Source organism: Lepisma saccharinum, chromosome 1, assembly GCF_977018435.1.
Source record: "Lepisma saccharinum chromosome 1, izLepSacc3.1, whole genome shotgun sequence".
Lineage (NCBI taxonomy): Eukaryota > Metazoa > Arthropoda > Insecta > Zygentoma > Lepismatidae > Lepisma > Lepisma saccharinum.
In genome coordinates this window covers 1,915,520-1,934,649 of record NC_139229.1, presented here as the reverse complement: position 1 = coordinate 1,934,649, position 19,130 = coordinate 1,915,520, and the positions used below count along the sequence as shown (strand labels likewise).

The window sequence follows — 19,130 nt, the reverse complement described above, 5'->3', positions numbered from 1 at the left end:
TATGTGTGTGTGTGTGTGTATATATATATATATATATATATATATACCATTGTTGTTGTGTGTGTGAATGTAAAGGTAGGTAGGTAGCTAGGGGGGGGCCTTTGGCAATATTTTTTTTTTGGGAGGGGGCAAGATTTGTAGATCCGGCACCAGTGGCGTGCGGTGACATTTAAACTAGGGTACGCAACATGGGCCAACCGAAATGAATTATGGGGGCCAGAACCCCCCCCCCCCCTGGCCATCATGTTATTCAAAAAATAACTTTTTTCTACAATTTTATAATGGGAAATTTCTCATCCTTGTATCAATATCCAAATGTAACGAGGTAAAATATATGTATGATATTTTATATTCGCAAATATATTCTGATGTAGGTACGTAGAGTCCAACAATTCAACTTTGATTATTTCCTTCATGCAGTGAGATGAACATTGAACGGGAAGGAAATGACTCAATCATTTTCCGTCCTTTCAAATTTCATGTACTAAATTTGATAAATCTCAGTATCCTCTACTATTTCACAATACCTTTCGCAGAGGAAACCAACGAATAAGGCCAACAATAAAGTTTCACTGTTTTTCTACTCAGTCAATCACTCTGTAGAGATATCTTTTCTTCTTGTCAAAAATCAAAATGCCTAATATACTGCTTACCATCCTTCACAACTCCTGCCTGAAACAATTTTTCCAAATCAGGAACAGACCTTCCATTTCGGATTGTTTACACTTTTTTCGTAAATTCCGAAAATCCCTTCTCCAGTATGTCATCAATAACTCCCGGTCCCCCTATTTTATCACTTCACGGCACCGACAAACAATAGAGATCCTGTAATGTAAATAATATGAACGAAACACTCGCTGCAAATTTCACACAACAGAAGAAAGCAAAAGTCAACCTCGCACGGTACGTTGTGTCCGGTCCCGCTATGCCCGAAAACCACGCGTTCTTGTGGACGAATGAATCGGAGTTGCCAGTCGACAAAGTATTTTGTAGAAGGGAGATAATTAAGGACAAGTAGAAAATAAGTCAGCATACATCCCAGAACACTTCAAAAGCTAAACTACCGTACATCAATTTGCAATGTCTTGCGGGAGGGAGGGGGGCTCATCGAATTCCATTGTAAGCATTGTGTTTTATTATGTTTTTATTTTATCATTCATTCATATCGTCGGGTCAACAATCAACACCCATGCTATGGAACTCAAAGGAAATGTTGATCCCGAAAGGAGATAAACAGATACTTTCATACTCTGAGAATTGTGCGAAAGTTGCAAATTGTTCACATATTTTCCCCTCGACACAGTGGCAGTCCATTCTGGTCCTCACCTCCCTATACGAAAAAAAAACTTGCTAGCGTAACTTTAACCTCACATAAATATTTTATATGTGATAGTTTACGCTTATATTAAATATGATCTTCCACCACTACATATTCTTGCCCTCCTGTCTGATTCCTGCATCACTTTTTATAATGTATTTTTATTGCAACCCAACAGTGATCTATCTACGCATGGCTGCTAAATGCTAGTAAGCTAAGTATTCCAGAAAAAAATATGTTGACTACTGTCAACACTGCATACGCTGTCAAAATCTTGGGTACCCTCGAAGCTTAGAACCGGGAAAGAAGTGAGAGAGAGGGAAGCACGGGCAGACCCAAACACGTGGCCGGGGCTGATATGAGCCAATGGGGTTACCTTCCGAATTTCTAGGGTACCAAGCAGAAGAAACAGCGTCTCTGCGGAAATCGGCAGGGACGCGGATCGGGTGGTTGCCGAAGTCACAATCGGGATCATTCGGGACTGCCTTCAGGAAGGCAGCAGCGTGTTCGTGCGGAAATCGGAATTTCTTGTAGTGGAACTGCTTTCGGAGCGTTAATTGTTGAATTTTCATGTTCGGGGAAGACTTTTTCTTACTGTGTTGTGGGTACGCAGTGCGTACCTTGCGTATCCTGAATGCACGCCGCTGTCCGGCACTGATCGTGCTATATATTTTATCTAACGTTCTCTGCACTCTTCGCATCATGATCGCAAATGCTGACCGGAATGTTACGTGAAATGCTTTCGTGTAAAGTATTGTCTGGTAAGAAAAAATGCTCTGTGACTTTCGGAAACATTTATGCTAGCAAAAATGTTAACGTAAATGCTTCCGTTTAAAACGGGTTGAAGACTTGTCTTCCACCATACAATGACTGTGTCCGAAAGGTACAAAGGACAGACTTGAAGTATGGTCTTGTCGGAAGTGACGTCCCCTAGTGCAGGATTTGGAAACCTGAATTCTTAGGATTTGGCAACCTGAATTCTTAGAAGTTGGCAACCTGAATTTTTAGAAGTTGGCAACCTGAATTGTTATAAGATCGCAACCTGACTGCCGTTGGGATGGCAACGTGGCTTCCTTGAAAACGTCAAAACGTCTTCTCCCCTCCTCCATAGTCTAGGACCAGGTGTCATGGTGAGCTAGTCCAGGTAGTATTAGACTCAACATACGCCACTGTGTTGTGGCAACACTGGACCTTTCTCAGAGGATGTTCCCTTCAAGTATGCTCTTGCTTCTTTCGGACACGGCTATTATTCACAAAGTGAAATGATGCATATTTGTTCAAGTGCTTCTACCTTCGGCCTCTTTAGCCTTGCGGATCCTCTCCTGGGAACTTGCTGAACACCTTGAACTTCAGGCTGAACTCTTCGACTCTGATTATTATCGAACTCGGTATGTATTCTTTCCCGAGCTTCTCTGGCTTGTCTAACTAAATGTGCCTGATACCTTGCCACCTGCAAACGAAGAAAACAATTACTCGGTGGACATTCCCAGAATTCATCAGTGTGCATAAAATGTCTGTGAAGCGAAAATGACGCCAATCCGAAATGCTTCATGCCATCGGCGGTGCCAGGATTAATCTTTTAGGGGTGCAGAATGAAAACGCAGGCATTTTTTTAGCCACTACATCAAATACTGATCCACTCGTAGTAGGCATCTATGATATAATGCCAATGAAACTACCGCTTGCTTCATTTTCGCTTGGCTTTAGCACAACAATAACATGCATTGGCGGAGATCGGGGGAGGGGGCGTGGTGGGCAGTTGCCCTCCCCACACTTTTTGTGAGTGTTCATTGATGAATTTAATAATATAATCATTCATCCTCATTGTCGCAATTAGCAAAAAGTGACAGAAAAGCGATGTTAAAGAACAAAAATCAAATCAAGAAGAAAACAGATTAAAGGAGATCAATATTGTCGCTAATAGGTACTCCCTAGTAATCGTGTCAGATATAGGTTTTCCACAGTATGCCTGTTGTACTCATCAAATTTCCACACTGCATTATAATATTATATGATTCTTACATTGATTGATTGATTTGTTGTTCTAAGTCCACTTTATGCACACTAAGGTTAATTGGGACTGGATCTACAATTTTGAAGTGCAATGTGCCTCCACCGGGTATCGAACGTGGGAATCCTTGATCACGAGGCATCGACGTTAGCACTACGCCATCGGGTAGGCACACCTAATTCTTACATGGATAGGAACCAGCAAGGACGTATTTAGGTGGGGTGTCTGGGGGTTCCGGACCTCCCCCCTCTCTGAAAGACTTATCATTTACTAATTTTTTAAACCTATTTCATGTTAATTCTCATTTTACATTTGCTTCTGTCTGCCTCATCTCTGCTATTTCAACCTAATTTGGAAAAAGCTTAAATATTGAAGCCAAAATATAATTAAATATATTAAAATTTAAACTAAAAATTCAAGAAATTACACCGACCTCCGTGGCGGAGTGGTTAGCACGACACCAGAGGTCCAGCGTTAGAATCCTGGTCTGGGCATGGGTGCTATTTGTAAATGTTCCTTCATCAATTTCATCATATCATCACTCATCGGGATTAGCCAAAATTGGAAGAAAAGCGACGTAAGATAACCATGTTTTGTATATGATTATTATTCTTTCTTGTTTTATTATTTGAAATTCGAAACTTAGATTAACTGCAATCACAATAATTAATCGATAGTCGTCGCAACAATAAGGTAAAATTTTCCACACCATAAATCCTGTATGGATGCTGAGGTAAATTTGAAGGGAAACTTCTGGAGTGGGTTGGATATTACCCACTCGCTAAAACCAGCATACGCCACTGCAGGGCACCTGTAGTCGCGAAGGAAAGAACAACTCGAGCTCAGAGCTTTCAGATTGCAAACAATGCTCACGAAAACCATTGACTTGGTCTGCAACGTAATATTGATGCAGTGTGGCACATTCGAAACCTCCAAACGATTCCGAGCGAGGCAAAACGCTAAAAATGGTAAAACTTAAGCGGGACGTTACTGGTCGAAACTGTCAGCATCTCCGCTAGCGCCGCCTGCCACACTTCTCCCGATCTCTCGACCTCGCAAGGAAATGGACGCACGGTATATATTACTTACATACACACATACCGTGCCTCCCCGATGGCGCATATATATCGTCTCTGCCTAATAATCAGGGGGTCCCGGGTTCGATACCAGTGGAGGCACATAGTGCTTCGGATCCCACTTCAAACTGTAGGTCCAGTACCGATTTGCCTTACTGTGCATAAAATGGACTTAAAACACCTAACTCAATCAATCCATATATAGGGGAAAGTTGCCGAAATCGGACCGTTGCCTAAGTTGGACCGCCTTTGTTTTTGCCTATAGACGAGTATTTGAAACAGGTGAGTTGGCACTAATGGTTGGCGTCAGTGCCATGTACAAATGACTGAATGGTCAGTCAACTAGAGACGTTCGACGAAGTAGGAGTGCTGTTATTGTGTTTCCATTGTTCGTGTTGCAATTATTGTGCTTCGGATCTTAAGCTCTTGTGTAGACTAGGGGTAAGTAATCAAATGTCCTGTAGTATATTATAAAAGTGACATTCATTAACTACTAACTACATGTGGTAAAACTATGGTTTAGTTGCGTATGTTCGTGTAGCGTCATATTTTTATTAACGGGGTATAATTGCCTTGACCACCACGTGTTTTCCAAATGGGGAAGTATGGGCTGTGGACAGAGATGGAATTGCAAATGGCTAGAGCAGAATACAATGATGGGGACTGAGGTTTGATCAAGTGTAGTAGAAGGTATGGTTTGTTTGGTTTTACAGCTGACCGAATATTCAACGTGGATGAGTCAGTCAGGTTTCACCACAGTCCAGAAACGTCCACAAAAGAATGTAGCATAGAAAGGAAAATGACAGGTAGGTGCTGTTGTCCAGAATGGTGTGTGTAGTGAGTGCTGCAGGTGTCTAGATATCGTAGACATACATACGTACATACCATTTGTGAACGGTCCAACCTAAGCAACCTGTGGTCCAAGTTATGAAACCAGTTGCCTACAGTGCTCAAAAAAAGTTTTGCATATTATGATTGCATGCGGTTTGAGTCGCGATATCCCCAAAAGGTATACAATGTTCATTATGTGAGCAATGCCCGAGACAGAAACCGACATAATGCCCCTAGTGAGTTCGATATTCAGCAGATAGAGGGCAGTAGTTGCCACATGATCCCTGAGCAGATTTGAAAGCAGCCCGATGGGAGGCATTGTCCGTGTCTTATCTGCCCTTGTGAGTTGGTAACTGCACAGAGAGCGGGTGGAAAACGAAGGGCAACATGCCTCAAGCAACCATTTCTGCTACGGATCGCATTCGAATTGTAATGCTGCTGCAAGAGCGATATCGCCAAGTGGACGTCGCTGCCCGTGTTGGTGTGAGCCAAAGTGATGTCTCTCGAGTGTGGAAAAAGTTCATGGAGACAAAATCAGTTGATGATCGACCAAGGACAGGGCGGCCAAGCAAGATAACATGCAGGGAAGATTGGTACGTGGTGATTTCGGCACGTCGTAGACCCACTGCAACTGCTGCCAGTTTGTGCCAGGATCTGCGGAGGGCCTCAGGAGCGAATGTTTCCAATCTGACAGTGCGGAATCGACTTCATGAGCAAAGATTGACGTTAGGAAGACCCATACCCAAGGTTCCTCTGAAACCACACCATATGAGAGAGATCGTGTAAGGTGGGCAACAATGCACAGCGAATGGAGTCAGGAACAGTGGGAGCACACGCTCTTTACAGACGAGGTCACCATCAGTTTGCACCCGTTAAGCAAAAGCATAAGGGTTTGGAAACAATCAGAGGAGAGATTGAACGAGGCCTTCATCCAGGAACATCACCAGCATCAGGGGGGCTCCATCATCTTTTGGGGTGGAATCATGTTTGGTCGACGTACGCCCCTAATTCCCCTCCAGGGTCACATGATTGGTCTGATGTACAGAAACGCTATTCTCGAACCCGTGGTAGCAGGTTTCTCCACAACTGTGGGGAATGGCTTTACACTGGTAGATGATAACGCTTGACCACACGAGCCAGAGTGGTTCAAGAGTTCCTTGATATGCATGTCATTCGAGGCATGGTGTGGCCGGCGTATTCTCCAGACTTGTACTGTGTGGAACATGCATTGGGACACCTGAAGCAAGCAATTGTCAGCCGTGAAAATCCTCCTGTGAACAAGGTGCAATTGCGGGAGGCTTCCATTCAAGAGTGAGACAGTCTTCCTCAGGAGAAGTTGAATGCTCTTATCCTTAGCATGCCCCGTCGTGTTCAAGCATGCCTTCGGGCTCGAGGTGGCTATACTTGGTACTGAACTCCCATATGTTGATCCCAAGCATGCCTGCGAGCCGTAAGTACACGGTATTGCACTGCCTTTCTTTTGTGTTTCGCATCTCACATTTTCAATCTTGTGCTTCGGGTGTGATTCTGGTGTGATTTTGTTTCTTCTGCATGGCTGCACTGTTTTCTGTCTGTATGTCTCCCCTGTACTCTTGAATATGATTTCATGTATCTAGTACAATAAAATGATCACAAACCCTGAATATGCAAAACTTTTTTTGAGCACTGTATAATGGACCAATGTCACTACTTTCATATATGTACCCTATTATATTGGTTCCTGCATTTTTTGTTGAAATACATATATGAAGTGAAAGCTAATAGTTTGTGCTTCTCATACCTACAATTTCGTTCTTTTTCTGTGTCTTGTTTTTGATGCAGAAGCAAAATAGTACCAACTTGTCAAATTTCGGCAATTCTCCCCTACATACCATTGCATTCTTACTGCATGAGAAACACCCGTACCGGATAACACTATCCGTGTTGGAACCAGAGACCCTTTTCAGAGAATAACAAACCTAAGACCGGGAGAGGGGTGATGGGAAATGAACAAAGATAGAAAAATGTCCAACTTACGTAAATCCTGTGACGTTTCTCTTCTTCTTCATCAGTGATTTTTTCTTTCAGCTGGTCTCGTGGCCTGGGAAACAAAAAAACGTACATATTGAAGCAAGTGCCATAACAAGTAAGTACATAAATATGTATAACTAGCTGATTGCCAGTCGTTGCCCGGGTTTATTTACATTAATCTTCTATTAGACAGGCACCACCGATGGCACAGTGGTAGCGTCGTCGCCTTGTAATCAAGGGGTCCAGGATTCGATCCTGGGTGGAGGCACAAGTGTTTCGGATCCCACATTCCCGATTAGCCTTACTGTGCATAAAGTGGACTTAAAACACCAAATCAATCAATCAATCTATTAGACAGAAAAATAATGAATTCTAACTGTATTGTAAAATGAACTTTGAGCTGAACGGCTGTTCGAAATTTCAACATAATCCAGGGTATTTCATTCCCCTTTGTGCACATGACGGCGGAACGAATAGCGGCCGCCTGGATGCCAACTCCCGTCAAATCGCGTGCGATATCTCCGCTATGGAAGTCGCCAGCTTCGAAATGACTTCAAGTCCTCAGAATTATAGTTACAATTACATTCAAAATAAGCACGTTAATTGTCACGGGGATGTTGGAAATGTTGTGCATCCACTCGTTTTTGGCATGTTTTTAGGAAATGTCACGTAACTTTGGTAACAAAACACCCACGCTAAAAGGGCACTAAAGTTTCCTAACAGCTCGTGGTGCCAGAGTGCCAACTGGAACACATGGCTTTGAGCATAACTTGTGGATTTCTTTCTTAACCCCATTCCATTTCAGTAACTTCGCGATCTCGGTTCAGTCGTATTTTTAAAGTGGTTCCATGTTTCAAGTGTTCTTGCGATTTGTTTTATCCAGTGTTTATTAAGCGTATAGTGTTCCAAGTGTTATTTGTGTTTTGTTATAGTTTTAATAATGACGCATACGTACACATTACAACAAGACGTGGGGCCTCCCCGATGGCGCAGTAGTACCGTCGTCACCTTGTAATTAAGGGGACCCAGATTCGATTCCCGTTGGAGGCGCATAGTGGTTCGGATCCCACTTTAAGCTGTAGGTCCAGTCCCCATTAGCCTTACTGTGCATAAAGTGGACTTAAAACGCCAACTCAATCAATCAATACAACAAAACGTTTTTATGTACGATTCGTATCTGATTACAAATTCTTGAAGGGATGTTCATAGATGATTTTCAACAGAATTCCCAGGTGTGCTTGTTCCACTCAGAAATACCTTGCGAAAGCTTGTGAAGAAATTGAGAACAAGAGTCGGTTAAATTTCTGTAAATGAATTATGGGGAATGTTAGTGGTGGGGTAATTGATCCACGTTTAATATTCTTCTCTAACGAAGCAAGGTCCCATTTACAGGAACAATGGAACCTTTCTTCCATTGTTGAAATCATTTTGAATAAGAATATCTAGCGTTTTTTTCTAAATTTAATCCTATTTGAGAAAAACCTATTCTTTTATCACATTTTGATAAAGAATTATGATTTTATCTCTCCTTTGTCAGCAACAATGGGACCTTTCGTTCATTGTTGAACTTGTTATGAAAAGGGATATCTAGACTTTTCCAGATTTAATTTTCTTTTAAAATAATTCACTATCCTACAGTACTTTTATCACATTTTGATCACAAGAAGTGTCTTTCTTCATCTGTCCTTTTTCATCAACAATAAGAGAGAGAGCTTTTGTTCCATTGTTGTACTTTATAAGTTTCAGATTTGCAGCCTTGTTTAAATTTAACTTTCTTTAATAATCTCCCATTTCTGCAATGTTTCTCTCACATTTTTATCGCCTGTTATGCCATTTCCCAGTTTCCCGCCACATTTAGCTAAATAAAACCGATTCAGTGTGCGTACATGGGCGTAAGTGTTTGGCACTCATCTCGTGACTCTAACCCGCTACATCTCAATCTCTAAAGTAACGTGGCTTCTTCTCCCGTTCCTCTTTTGTCACCCTGACTTATCGGTTAGTGTTAGTAAAGTGTTTATCTAATTTATCACAGTCAAAGATCTGCGACAGTAATAATAATAATATTAGTAATACTAGTAGTAATAATAATAATAACCATATTAACAATACTAATAATAATAATTTGATTTATTATTCCCATGCAGCATGGAGAAAAGCACAACATTTCAAACACACGCATCTTTAATAGTGAATGCCTTGAAAATAAACACGAATTCTTGAAAATTAAATATGAGGGCAACTATGATTTAAGAGAAAAAAGTTGTTTTGTACATCAGCTGCAACAATGTTCAAAGAACATGTATTTTTTCTGTGAACAATGAGCTTTAACTAAATAAAGTTATTAGTTCATTGTAAGCTGCTAATGTAGACAAATCCTAGGCCTACAACAATACACAATCAACAGCCACCTTCCATTGTTTGCGCGGTACATTTGAATTTCTGAATTCGGACTACAATAAGCTTAACTATTGTGAAATGTTTTGTTGGTAAGAACAACGAGACAACCAGCTGTGAATTATCGTGCCCGCGCATAGTAGATTTTGAGAGCGGTATTGGCGCGTTTCTCATAAATCTTTACAGCATAGTTTGGGATCCGTCGAGGATCCGTCGATATGTCTAAACAATCTAAGCGCCCGCAAAGTTCAATTTTGGAAATTTTTTTTGCAAATAAAGTCACGCAGTGACTATTGCGAGAATTGTGAAAATTCCTTGCTTCGTGCAGTGTGCCGACGTTATTGAGAACATTCTTCCCGGTACTCTCAAGTGATGCTGAGTCTACACCCACATCATTAAATAATGTTGAAGAAGTGCTTTGTGAATCACCTATAAGTGATAAATGTGTTGGAATGTCTATAAACTTACTTTTGAAAAAAAAAAAAACATAGACTCAGTGGAGTGGAATTGAGCAACACGTATTCTCGCGCCTCATCATCATCCTGGAGGAGTTCCATAGGTAAAGGTAATGTAAATTTCCCCGTGCATATAGCACCGTGTCATGAAGGTACGTGTAGTGGTGTGGTGGGGCCCCACACATTCTCAATGTCGGCCATTTTGCGAGTGATGCGATCAGCACCATGCTCCAGTAGCGTTTATCCCCCCAGCGTTGCTCTCAGGTACCCATTGATATGAGGCTTGGTGAGGGGACAAGGCTGAATAAATTTCAACCAATTCCGGGATCTCCCGCGAGGTTGTCAGACTAGATTACCGCGGCTCCTTGCATGAGTTTCGTATTTTGATTATTTCAATTAATTTAATATATTTGATTATTTTTATGGATTTTCTTCACACTTAAAATGTCTCACCTAAATAAGCGTTGACTAGACAATTATTTCATAACAAAGAAACAAAAAATGCTCCTAGAATTTGATAACATTCGAATGACTAGAAAGTAATTTTGTTCTATTGCTTTCATAAATATATTTATGTAGATCTCTACTACTTAATAATAGTAGTGATATTAGTAGTAACAGCAGCTGCATTAGTAGTATTATTAGTAATAATTAAACTAATTAATTAATTATAAGCATTATTAGTTACTTAAAGTATAATAAAACACTGGTAATGTGAATTAGGAGAAAGTTTTAGAAATTCTGCGTACGCTACTGTACCTGTGAAACATGAATACCACTCACTCAGGGACATAGTGGTTCTGGTAATTTACAATGCATTACAGAGAACAATGATATATTGCGAGCGAAGCGATCAAGAAAATTTTTGGATCCAATTTTTTTGCAGGCTGTAATCAATATTGATTTAATAAGGTGCAAATAATTTCACGAGACGCAAATGCATACTCTCCTTTACAACTTTTGTGTCTCCCCGATGGTGTAGTGGTAAAATCGTCGCCTTGTGATCAAGGGGTTCCATACCTGGTGGAGGCACAGTGGTTCGGATCCAACATTAAACTGTAGGTCCCGTCCCGATTAGCCTTACTGTGCTTCAAGTGGACTTAAAACACCAACTCATCAATCAATCAATGAATACCACTCAGAAATGTCGGTTTTAAACATAAACGCCTACATTATCTGGCCAAGGAACAAGAAATGGCATATTATGGCAAATCGTTAGCCTATTATTGCATAAAATTTAAAACAAATCTCCGGGATCAGCCCACAAATTTCCTAAAATCGTGCCAAAAACGAATGGATGCACGAGGACATTTCCAACATCCCCGTGAGAATTAACATGCTTACTTTGAATGTAATTGTAACTATAATTCTGAGTACTTGGAAGTCATTTCGAAGCTAGCGGCTTCCATAGCGGAGATATCGCACGTGATTATCTGGAGTTGGCGTCCGGGCGGCCGCTAAGGGTGCCGCCGTCAGGTGCACAAAGGGGAAAGAAAGACCTTTACTTTATCTGGATGCATTGGGCAAGACACAATGACTTTTGGAAAATATATATATATAAAAATCAAAGAAGGTAAAAGGAAACACTCACCGGACAGTAGAAAGATTCAAAATTTTCGCTAATTTCATAGCATCATCGGTGTGAGGAGAAATAGACGGAACCGGAAGTTCCAAAGATTCAAAATTTTCTCTAATTTCCGGAAGTTCCGTCTATTTCTCCTCACACCGATGATGCTATGAAATTAGCGAAAATTTTGAATCTTTCTACTGTCCGGTGAGTGTTTCCTTTTACCTTCTTTGATTTTTACTTAGCCCTTTTGGCCCTCCTTGCTTTTATCCATTATATATATATATATATATATATATATATATATATATATATATATATATAAAAACTGCAATTTAAAACTTTACTTTCATGGAAATATGTAATCATCTTTCGCAAATTAAAGTGTACAGACTAGTCCATTCTTCGTAATTTCCTTTCCGCATTTCAACGTTATCTCCCACACCAGTATTCTGTCAATAAATTCTGTTTTCCCTGATTTATTTAGAAATTTGGTTTTGTAGATTCCATGGGGTGGAAACACATGAAAACTTTTCACTTGTTCTGACCCACAAAACGATTTAGACCAAAAAACTGAACCGTGGACGTTTCTCTTTCGCACATTGCCTATGCTTTGAACAACTTCAACACAACTACATCCAGTAGTTCGAGAAAATTTCACCAGATGGCGCATGGGATAATTTTAATCGTGAATAGTTTAGTTTACTGATATGACTGGTAACATAAAATTTGCATAACCAAAACAACCTATACGCCAGAATGAAATCACTAATATGCCACTTAACGGGCAACCCCCCCCCCCCCCCACAAAGCAAAAAGCTTAACTCGCACAGTGGGGAGAATACATTATACTGAAGGTACTTACACATATGGCTTTAGACCATGAGGTGGACGATATGGAAGAGCATTTGTAGCTTCAATATGTAGAACTGCCGAGTAGTCTGGCGTTCTTTTTTGAAACCTAAATAAAGGAGAAACATAGCATTACATTTTAGTAACTTTTAGTTGTCGTCCTATCTTAAAGAAGAAAATTCATCACTCCAGCGCTCTACGAAGTTGGGGGTCGCGGGTTCAAATCCTGGGCAAGAAATAGACCATTGCGTTCGTCTATCCTGAATGAAAACTGGAGAATTAAGTAATATTGATAGGAAAGAAGTGAAAGCTTGCTTTAGGTGCGAGCGGTCCCCATTGGCAGTTGAAGAAGGTTCTGCTTCGTGATGACGATTGGAGCTACTTGAAAGCAATGTGTTCGATTAGTACTAGGATTCAGGGGAAATGACGTACGAAGAGTACTCAGTTCCAGCCCGCAAGTCCCTGGTTTCTTACTTTCGTTGTTATATAATGATATGTATGTGTGGGGTTTTACACACACGAGGGTTGCTCAGAAAGTAATGCCCCACAATTTTTCTACCTAGGTGGAATTTTCATGCAAGGTTGGTGAACACTGTTTACGAGCATAGGGAAGATCTGATCGAATGCATGGAAGCGATTCAAGCAGCAGACCATATTAAACTGGATTCTACTCTGGAGCAAGCAGCAGGCCTGGAAAAAATGTTGACATATTATACAATCAGCTACAGAAAAGAGAAATAGACCCAACTTCTGTCGAGAGGCACATTACCTGTTTTGTGAAACATGTATCGAAAGTTCGAGAGGAAAGTGGTGAGGAATCTGAATGTGAGGATGCTATGTTTTCGATAAAGTGCAGGAGGACTACCAATCGCAATCGAAGCGCCGAGGCAAAGGAGGTTTGTGATGTAATTAAAAGCCAAGCGATCGATAGATTTTCCTTCAGAGGTCACCTTATTGCAGCAAACTTATTCTTGCCAGAAAAGTTCTCAAGCTACCGTGTGTTGTTTCCTGATATGTATCTGCAATCAGCATGCGGTGCTTATCCTTTCTTGGATGAGAAAAGACTGAAGACAGAATTGAGCATAATATATCGAAGGAATGAATTTAGTAACATCTCGGGAGCCTTGGCCCTTTTCTCGTTTATGAACGAGAATAATCTCCAAGATACATTTGGCGAATGCACGAAGCTTCTGAAAGTGCTCGTAACAATTCCCATGACCACATCAAAAGCCGAAAGATGTTTCTCCACTATGAAGCGTGTAAAAACATTTTTGCGAAACACAATGGTTGAGGACAGATTAACAGCTCTGGCCATGCTTTCTATTGAGAGAAAGTTAACCCAGGATATTCCAGATTTTAACAACCGTGTCGTCAACAAGTTTGCCAGCTTGAAGGACAGAAGAATGGATTTTAGTTACAAGCATGTCTGAAGAAGATTTCTGGCAAGTTTGAAGTTTTTATTTAGTATATTGTTTGAGATTCTGGTAACGCAGATATCACCTTTCCCGTGAGATATTTACGTATTTTGGTGCCCTATTTCACATATCAATTAATCATGTTGGTCAGGAAATGTTTTCTGTGTCACTTTTTTACTAGTAATTTTCACGTTCAATGCAAGTAAATATTCGTCATTGTGCTTATCAAGCTGTGTAAAAACTAATATCCCTTCTTCTGATTTTTCCCCTCTATTGAGTTAAAAAATGCTACGACTTAATCTGTTAGAATTCTATTTCTTCTTCGATCTTTCGTAATCTTTGCATTACTGTTAAATAATTATTTAATTTATTATAATAGGTTAAAATGTGCAAACATGATATTCGGTAAACACGAATATATCAATTTCTTATCACGTTGGCTGTTATGTTATGTACGAAATTCATCATTTAAACTCACATTACTAGTAGAGCAAATTTCTGACCTATCGCCCCTCCACTTTGGTTTACCACGAGCCGCCACTGCATGTACTTACACACATGTGGGCAATAAACTACAATGTTGCTACCCTTCCATTTGCACACTGCTCTCTTCATTCCGGAATGAGAAAAAAAAATGTGGAGCATTACTCTCTCGCATATATAATGAGAACGAGCAAATGGGTGTCTACGCACTTATACGCGTACACGCAGTTTAAGCGAGAACCTATTCTTCGCCTTTCCTTATAGTGAGAATTAGCCAATAGGGAATAAACCTACAGCGTAAAGTGGGGCCAGAACCACAATGATACGGACATACAACTCTGCACAAAGGAAAAACTAAAAATTAGAGTTTACAATGGGTAAAGCATTCTCCGAGTCAATTTTTCGTATGTCCACAGGACATTTATTAGTGAAATAGCACTAATAATATAAAAACAGAACATGTTTTTATTACCATTGGCAGCATTGCCAATATAGCAACAGAAAAATGATCATCTACTCGTATGTTTCATGAATCAGCCACCAGGGGAGTTACATCGTTATACCACACACCCAGATACCCTTATCTGTGGTTATAGGAAGCAGTAGAAAATCGGATATCTGAGACAAATCCGGGACATTTTTATCAAGAAACAGGACTATGTGTGGAAAACAGGGACGAATGGGAACTCTAACTTAGGGACCTCCCTCCCCCCTTCTGCTGATCCCATTGACGAAAGTTTTCACAGGGTTCAAATCGTCGCCTCGACATGAATGAGCATCCATTCATCAATTCCATTGCACCATCAATCATCCTCAAGTTCGCGGTTAGCCAAAGTTGTCAGAAAAGGGAAGTAAAAGTAGACCAAAATCAAGATTAAGGTTTCTCAAGGCACGTCGGTATTGGTAAGTTGCAAAAGCATCAATATGAATAAAACATATGCTTTATACAGGGTGTTTCCGTAACCTTGATTCAAACTTGCATGGTGGATTGAGACTGGCCAAAGTACCAGTATAAGATACGAAACCCCGGTCCGGAAATGCACCATTTAAAATTTATGAGCCAATACTATTCGGGGCTTTATATGACAGTGGAATAAGACAACTTAAAGATGCACCCTCTTGATTTAATACGGAAGTTACTACAGTGCATCGTAGCACTCTAACACGAAAGCTTTACAGTAATGGTTCAAATGGCGGCCCCAGCGTTGCAAGAAGCTCAGTCGTATCCACTCTGATGTCGTTCTGACGATATGGCAAGGATTCTTGCCAACGGGTCATCCTCACTCAAACGATTGACAATTGGGTGCTGAGCCGAGGGACACCCCTTGCATCCTATCCTGGAAAAAAATAATCTTTGTCGCCTGTGATTGGAGAGAAGTAATTTATATCATTAGCTATTAAAGCGAAAGCTAAGACCCCCTTTTAAAATTCCTGGTGACGCCACTAAGTATTTCAGCAGTAGCCGTCACTGGCTGTGATCGTGGCTAAGGCGGGAGGAAACAAATGAGCATCGGATAGATAGAATGTTGCCAAACGTACTGTAAAATGGGGGGGAGAGTTGATCAGCGCCCTTACTGGATGGAAATACAATAGTACAGTGGGATCCATAAGTATTCCCGTGCAAATTGTCCATGACTAATTTCATTAATTTTTCTTCTCATAATTTTTGAAGCTCTTATTGGGTCAAATAAAGTGCACGAACATGGTGATGGACAATTTGCAGGGAAATACTCGTGGATCCCACTGTACATAAAAGCACGGAAATTTGTACACAAAACACCCAAACACTATACAAACACGCTAATACAAGTAACTGACAAAAACAAACGATAGCTTGGTAACGTTGTTACGGGAGAGCGATGTTATCCCTACAGCTTTTACTTCGCAACTGGAGAAAGGAGAATGAAGGTACTTACGCCTTTGATGGAAGTGCAGAGGGGGGGGAAAGGCTCGGGATTTCACTGGACTGCCTCTCCTCCCCGCCCTCTGCACCGCTGCAGTTCTTCACCGCCACTTTGTTGCTTTCCATCCTAAATAAAGAAGAAAGGACAATTACATTTTAGCAGGTTCTGAAGTTTCCTTTTACCTTAAAAAGAGAAGTGTTGTCACTGCAGTTATTCGCCTGCACAGAATTTTAAAAAAAGACAATTTTTTATGAGAAAGAGCATGGAGGTCCACAGGATTTTCTTCCAGGGAGGCTACAAAAAAACAAAGTATTTTTTTCTTCCAGGTGGGGCTAAAGAGGCATATTTTCCCCATAATAGTGTTGCTCACCGCTATTAAAGCGGATGCTAAGATCCCCCTTTTAAAATTCCTGGTGACGTCAGCAAGTATTTCAGCACGACTGTGATCATCGCTAAGAAGAAATCGCATTTGCAGCTGGCGACTGAGAAACAACGAACCACCGATCAGTTGCATTTTCTTCGACTGACATCGGGCATTCTCGAATCACAATGCACCGAAAGTTGCCGGCAGGACGAAACAAATGTGTGTCGGATACACAATATGTTGCCAAACGTACTGTAAAAATGGTATTTTTTTCTTCCAGGTGGGGCTAAAGAGGCATATTTTCCCCATAATAGTGTTGCTCACCGCTATTAAAGCGGAAGCTAATATCCCCCTTTTAAAACTCCTGGTGACGCCACTAAGTATTTCAGCACTAGCCGTCACTGGCTGTGATCGTGGCCAAGGCGGGAGGAACAAATGAGCGTGGGATAGATAGAATGTTGCCAAACGTACTGTAAAACGGGGGGGAGGGGGAGATAGTTGATCAGCGCCGTTGCTGGATGGAAGTACAATAGTACAGAGGGATCCATAAGTATTCCCATGCAAATTGTCCATGACTAATTTCAATAATTTTTCTTCTACACCCTAGATGTTTTTAAGCGATGGATTTTTATGTATACTCTGATGTCGTTCTGACTCAAACGATTGACAATTGGGTGCTGAGCCGAGGGACATCCTTCGCATCCTATCCTGGAAAAAAATAATCTTTGTCGCCTGTGATATTGTCAGAATGACTCGGGAATGTTACAGCAGATGTGACAGACCCTGCAAATTTTAAGCATGGTCACTGAAACACCCTGTATAATGTACCAAAACTGACCATTTTAGTAAACATTGTGCGTTTTACATATCTCGGTTTGTTTTAAATGTCAAGCGCCTGTCGTCGTCGCCTTGTAATCAAGGGATCCCGGGTTCGATACCTGGTAGAACCACATAGTGGTTCAGATCCCACTTTCAACTGTAGGTCTAGTCCCGATTAACCTTACTGTGCATAAAGTGTACTTAAAACACATAACCAACCTACGTTATCGAGTGTTTGTGTATAATGAAGTGGATGTTTTGACAATGAGACTCTCTAAATTCTCAAACTGTAATGATCAATGTTAATATTATTGTGTTATACATGGATTTTACAGGTAGATTGCATATTGCTAGTAGATTAATGATTATGCAGTGACTTCCAGCTGGATATTTCGAACCCTCATCGTTCACATTTTTCTAAAACGCAATAAATGATTGGAGGAGAATAAACTTTACAATTGGCTACATAAACGGAGGGTAAGATCCTCCTTTCAAAATTCCTAGTGACGTGACGCAACTAAACATTTCGGCACCAGACACCATCATGGCTCAGAAGAAATAGCAATTCCAACTGAAGACTGAGAATCAACGAATGAGCGATCAGTTGAAATCTCTTCGACCGACATCTGGCCTTTTGGTGTGACAAGGCACCGAAATTTGCAGCCGGGAAGAAACAAATGAACATCGGAGACACAGCATGTTGCCAAACGTACTCTAAAACGGGGAGATAGTTGATGAGCACCGTTACTGAATAAAAGTTGTACGCAAAACACGGAAAATTAATTAACAAAACACCCAAGCACTGTACAAACAGGCAAATAAAAGCAACTGGTAAAAACAGACGTACGCTTCGCAATGTTGCAATGGGAGATCGATGTTATCTCTACAGCTTTCACTTCGCAACTAGAGAAAGGAGAATGAAGATACTTACGTGCTTTCCGCAATAGGAGATATTAGTCTCTCATGATATACTGGAGAACTGTGCCCAGTGTCTGCATTACTGACATCAACTTCTGCATTACTGACATCAACTTCAACTTGAACTTCAGCGAGAACTCTAAATAAAGGAGACAGAGAAAATAATTAGACAGTTATCAAAACGCTATATTTTAGAAACAGCTTCGCTACAACTACCCTTACTCGCCCAAATATGTAGCTTCACTACAGCTCTAGCTAGCTACATTTACTCAAAAGTAGCTCGCTACGCTACTCCTATGCGCTACTTGCTACTTCGCTACTTTTACATAAACAAAAAATATACAACCATATTGATATTCAGAAGAAGCCCTTAGCAATTGAACTCACTAGATAATAGATTCCGTTCTATATCATCATGAGACATTTTTATTGCTTTCCATTTACTTTTTTTTTTTACTATAGTGCTTTGAAAATGATAACTGAGAGGTAGCGTAATCAAGGGGTCCCGGGTTCGATTCCTGGTGGAGTCCCGATTGGCCTTACTATGCAGAAAGTGGACTTAAAACATCAACTCAATCAATCAATTAACACTGCAGTGGTCGCGGAGGAAAAAAAAACTCTCGTCATTGTTCGCTTCGTGATCCTTAGAATATTATCGTTTTTATCAATTACATGTGTCAAAATGTATAGCGAGATTGTCTTTGTTAAAGTCA

At 40.7% G+C, this 19,130-nt stretch overlaps 1 protein-coding gene across 1 annotated transcript in view; it reads right to left on the bottom strand.

Moving 5' to 3' along the window:
* LOC145979610 (uncharacterized) overlaps positions 1-19,130 on the bottom strand; it is a 100,598-nt gene that overhangs the window by 49,380 nt on the left and 32,088 nt on the right. The window contains exons 7-11 of the mRNA XM_083112576.1: positions 18,431-18,556; positions 16,329-16,442; positions 12,528-12,623; positions 7,253-7,316; positions 2,610-2,768 (exon numbers count right to left, since the gene is read on the bottom strand). Coding sequence (XP_082968702.1) covers positions 2,610-2,768; positions 7,253-7,316; positions 12,528-12,623; positions 16,329-16,442; positions 18,431-18,556 — 559 coding nt within the window. The remainder of the gene's footprint in view (positions 1-2,609; positions 2,769-7,252; positions 7,317-12,527; positions 12,624-16,328; positions 16,443-18,430; positions 18,557-19,130) is intronic.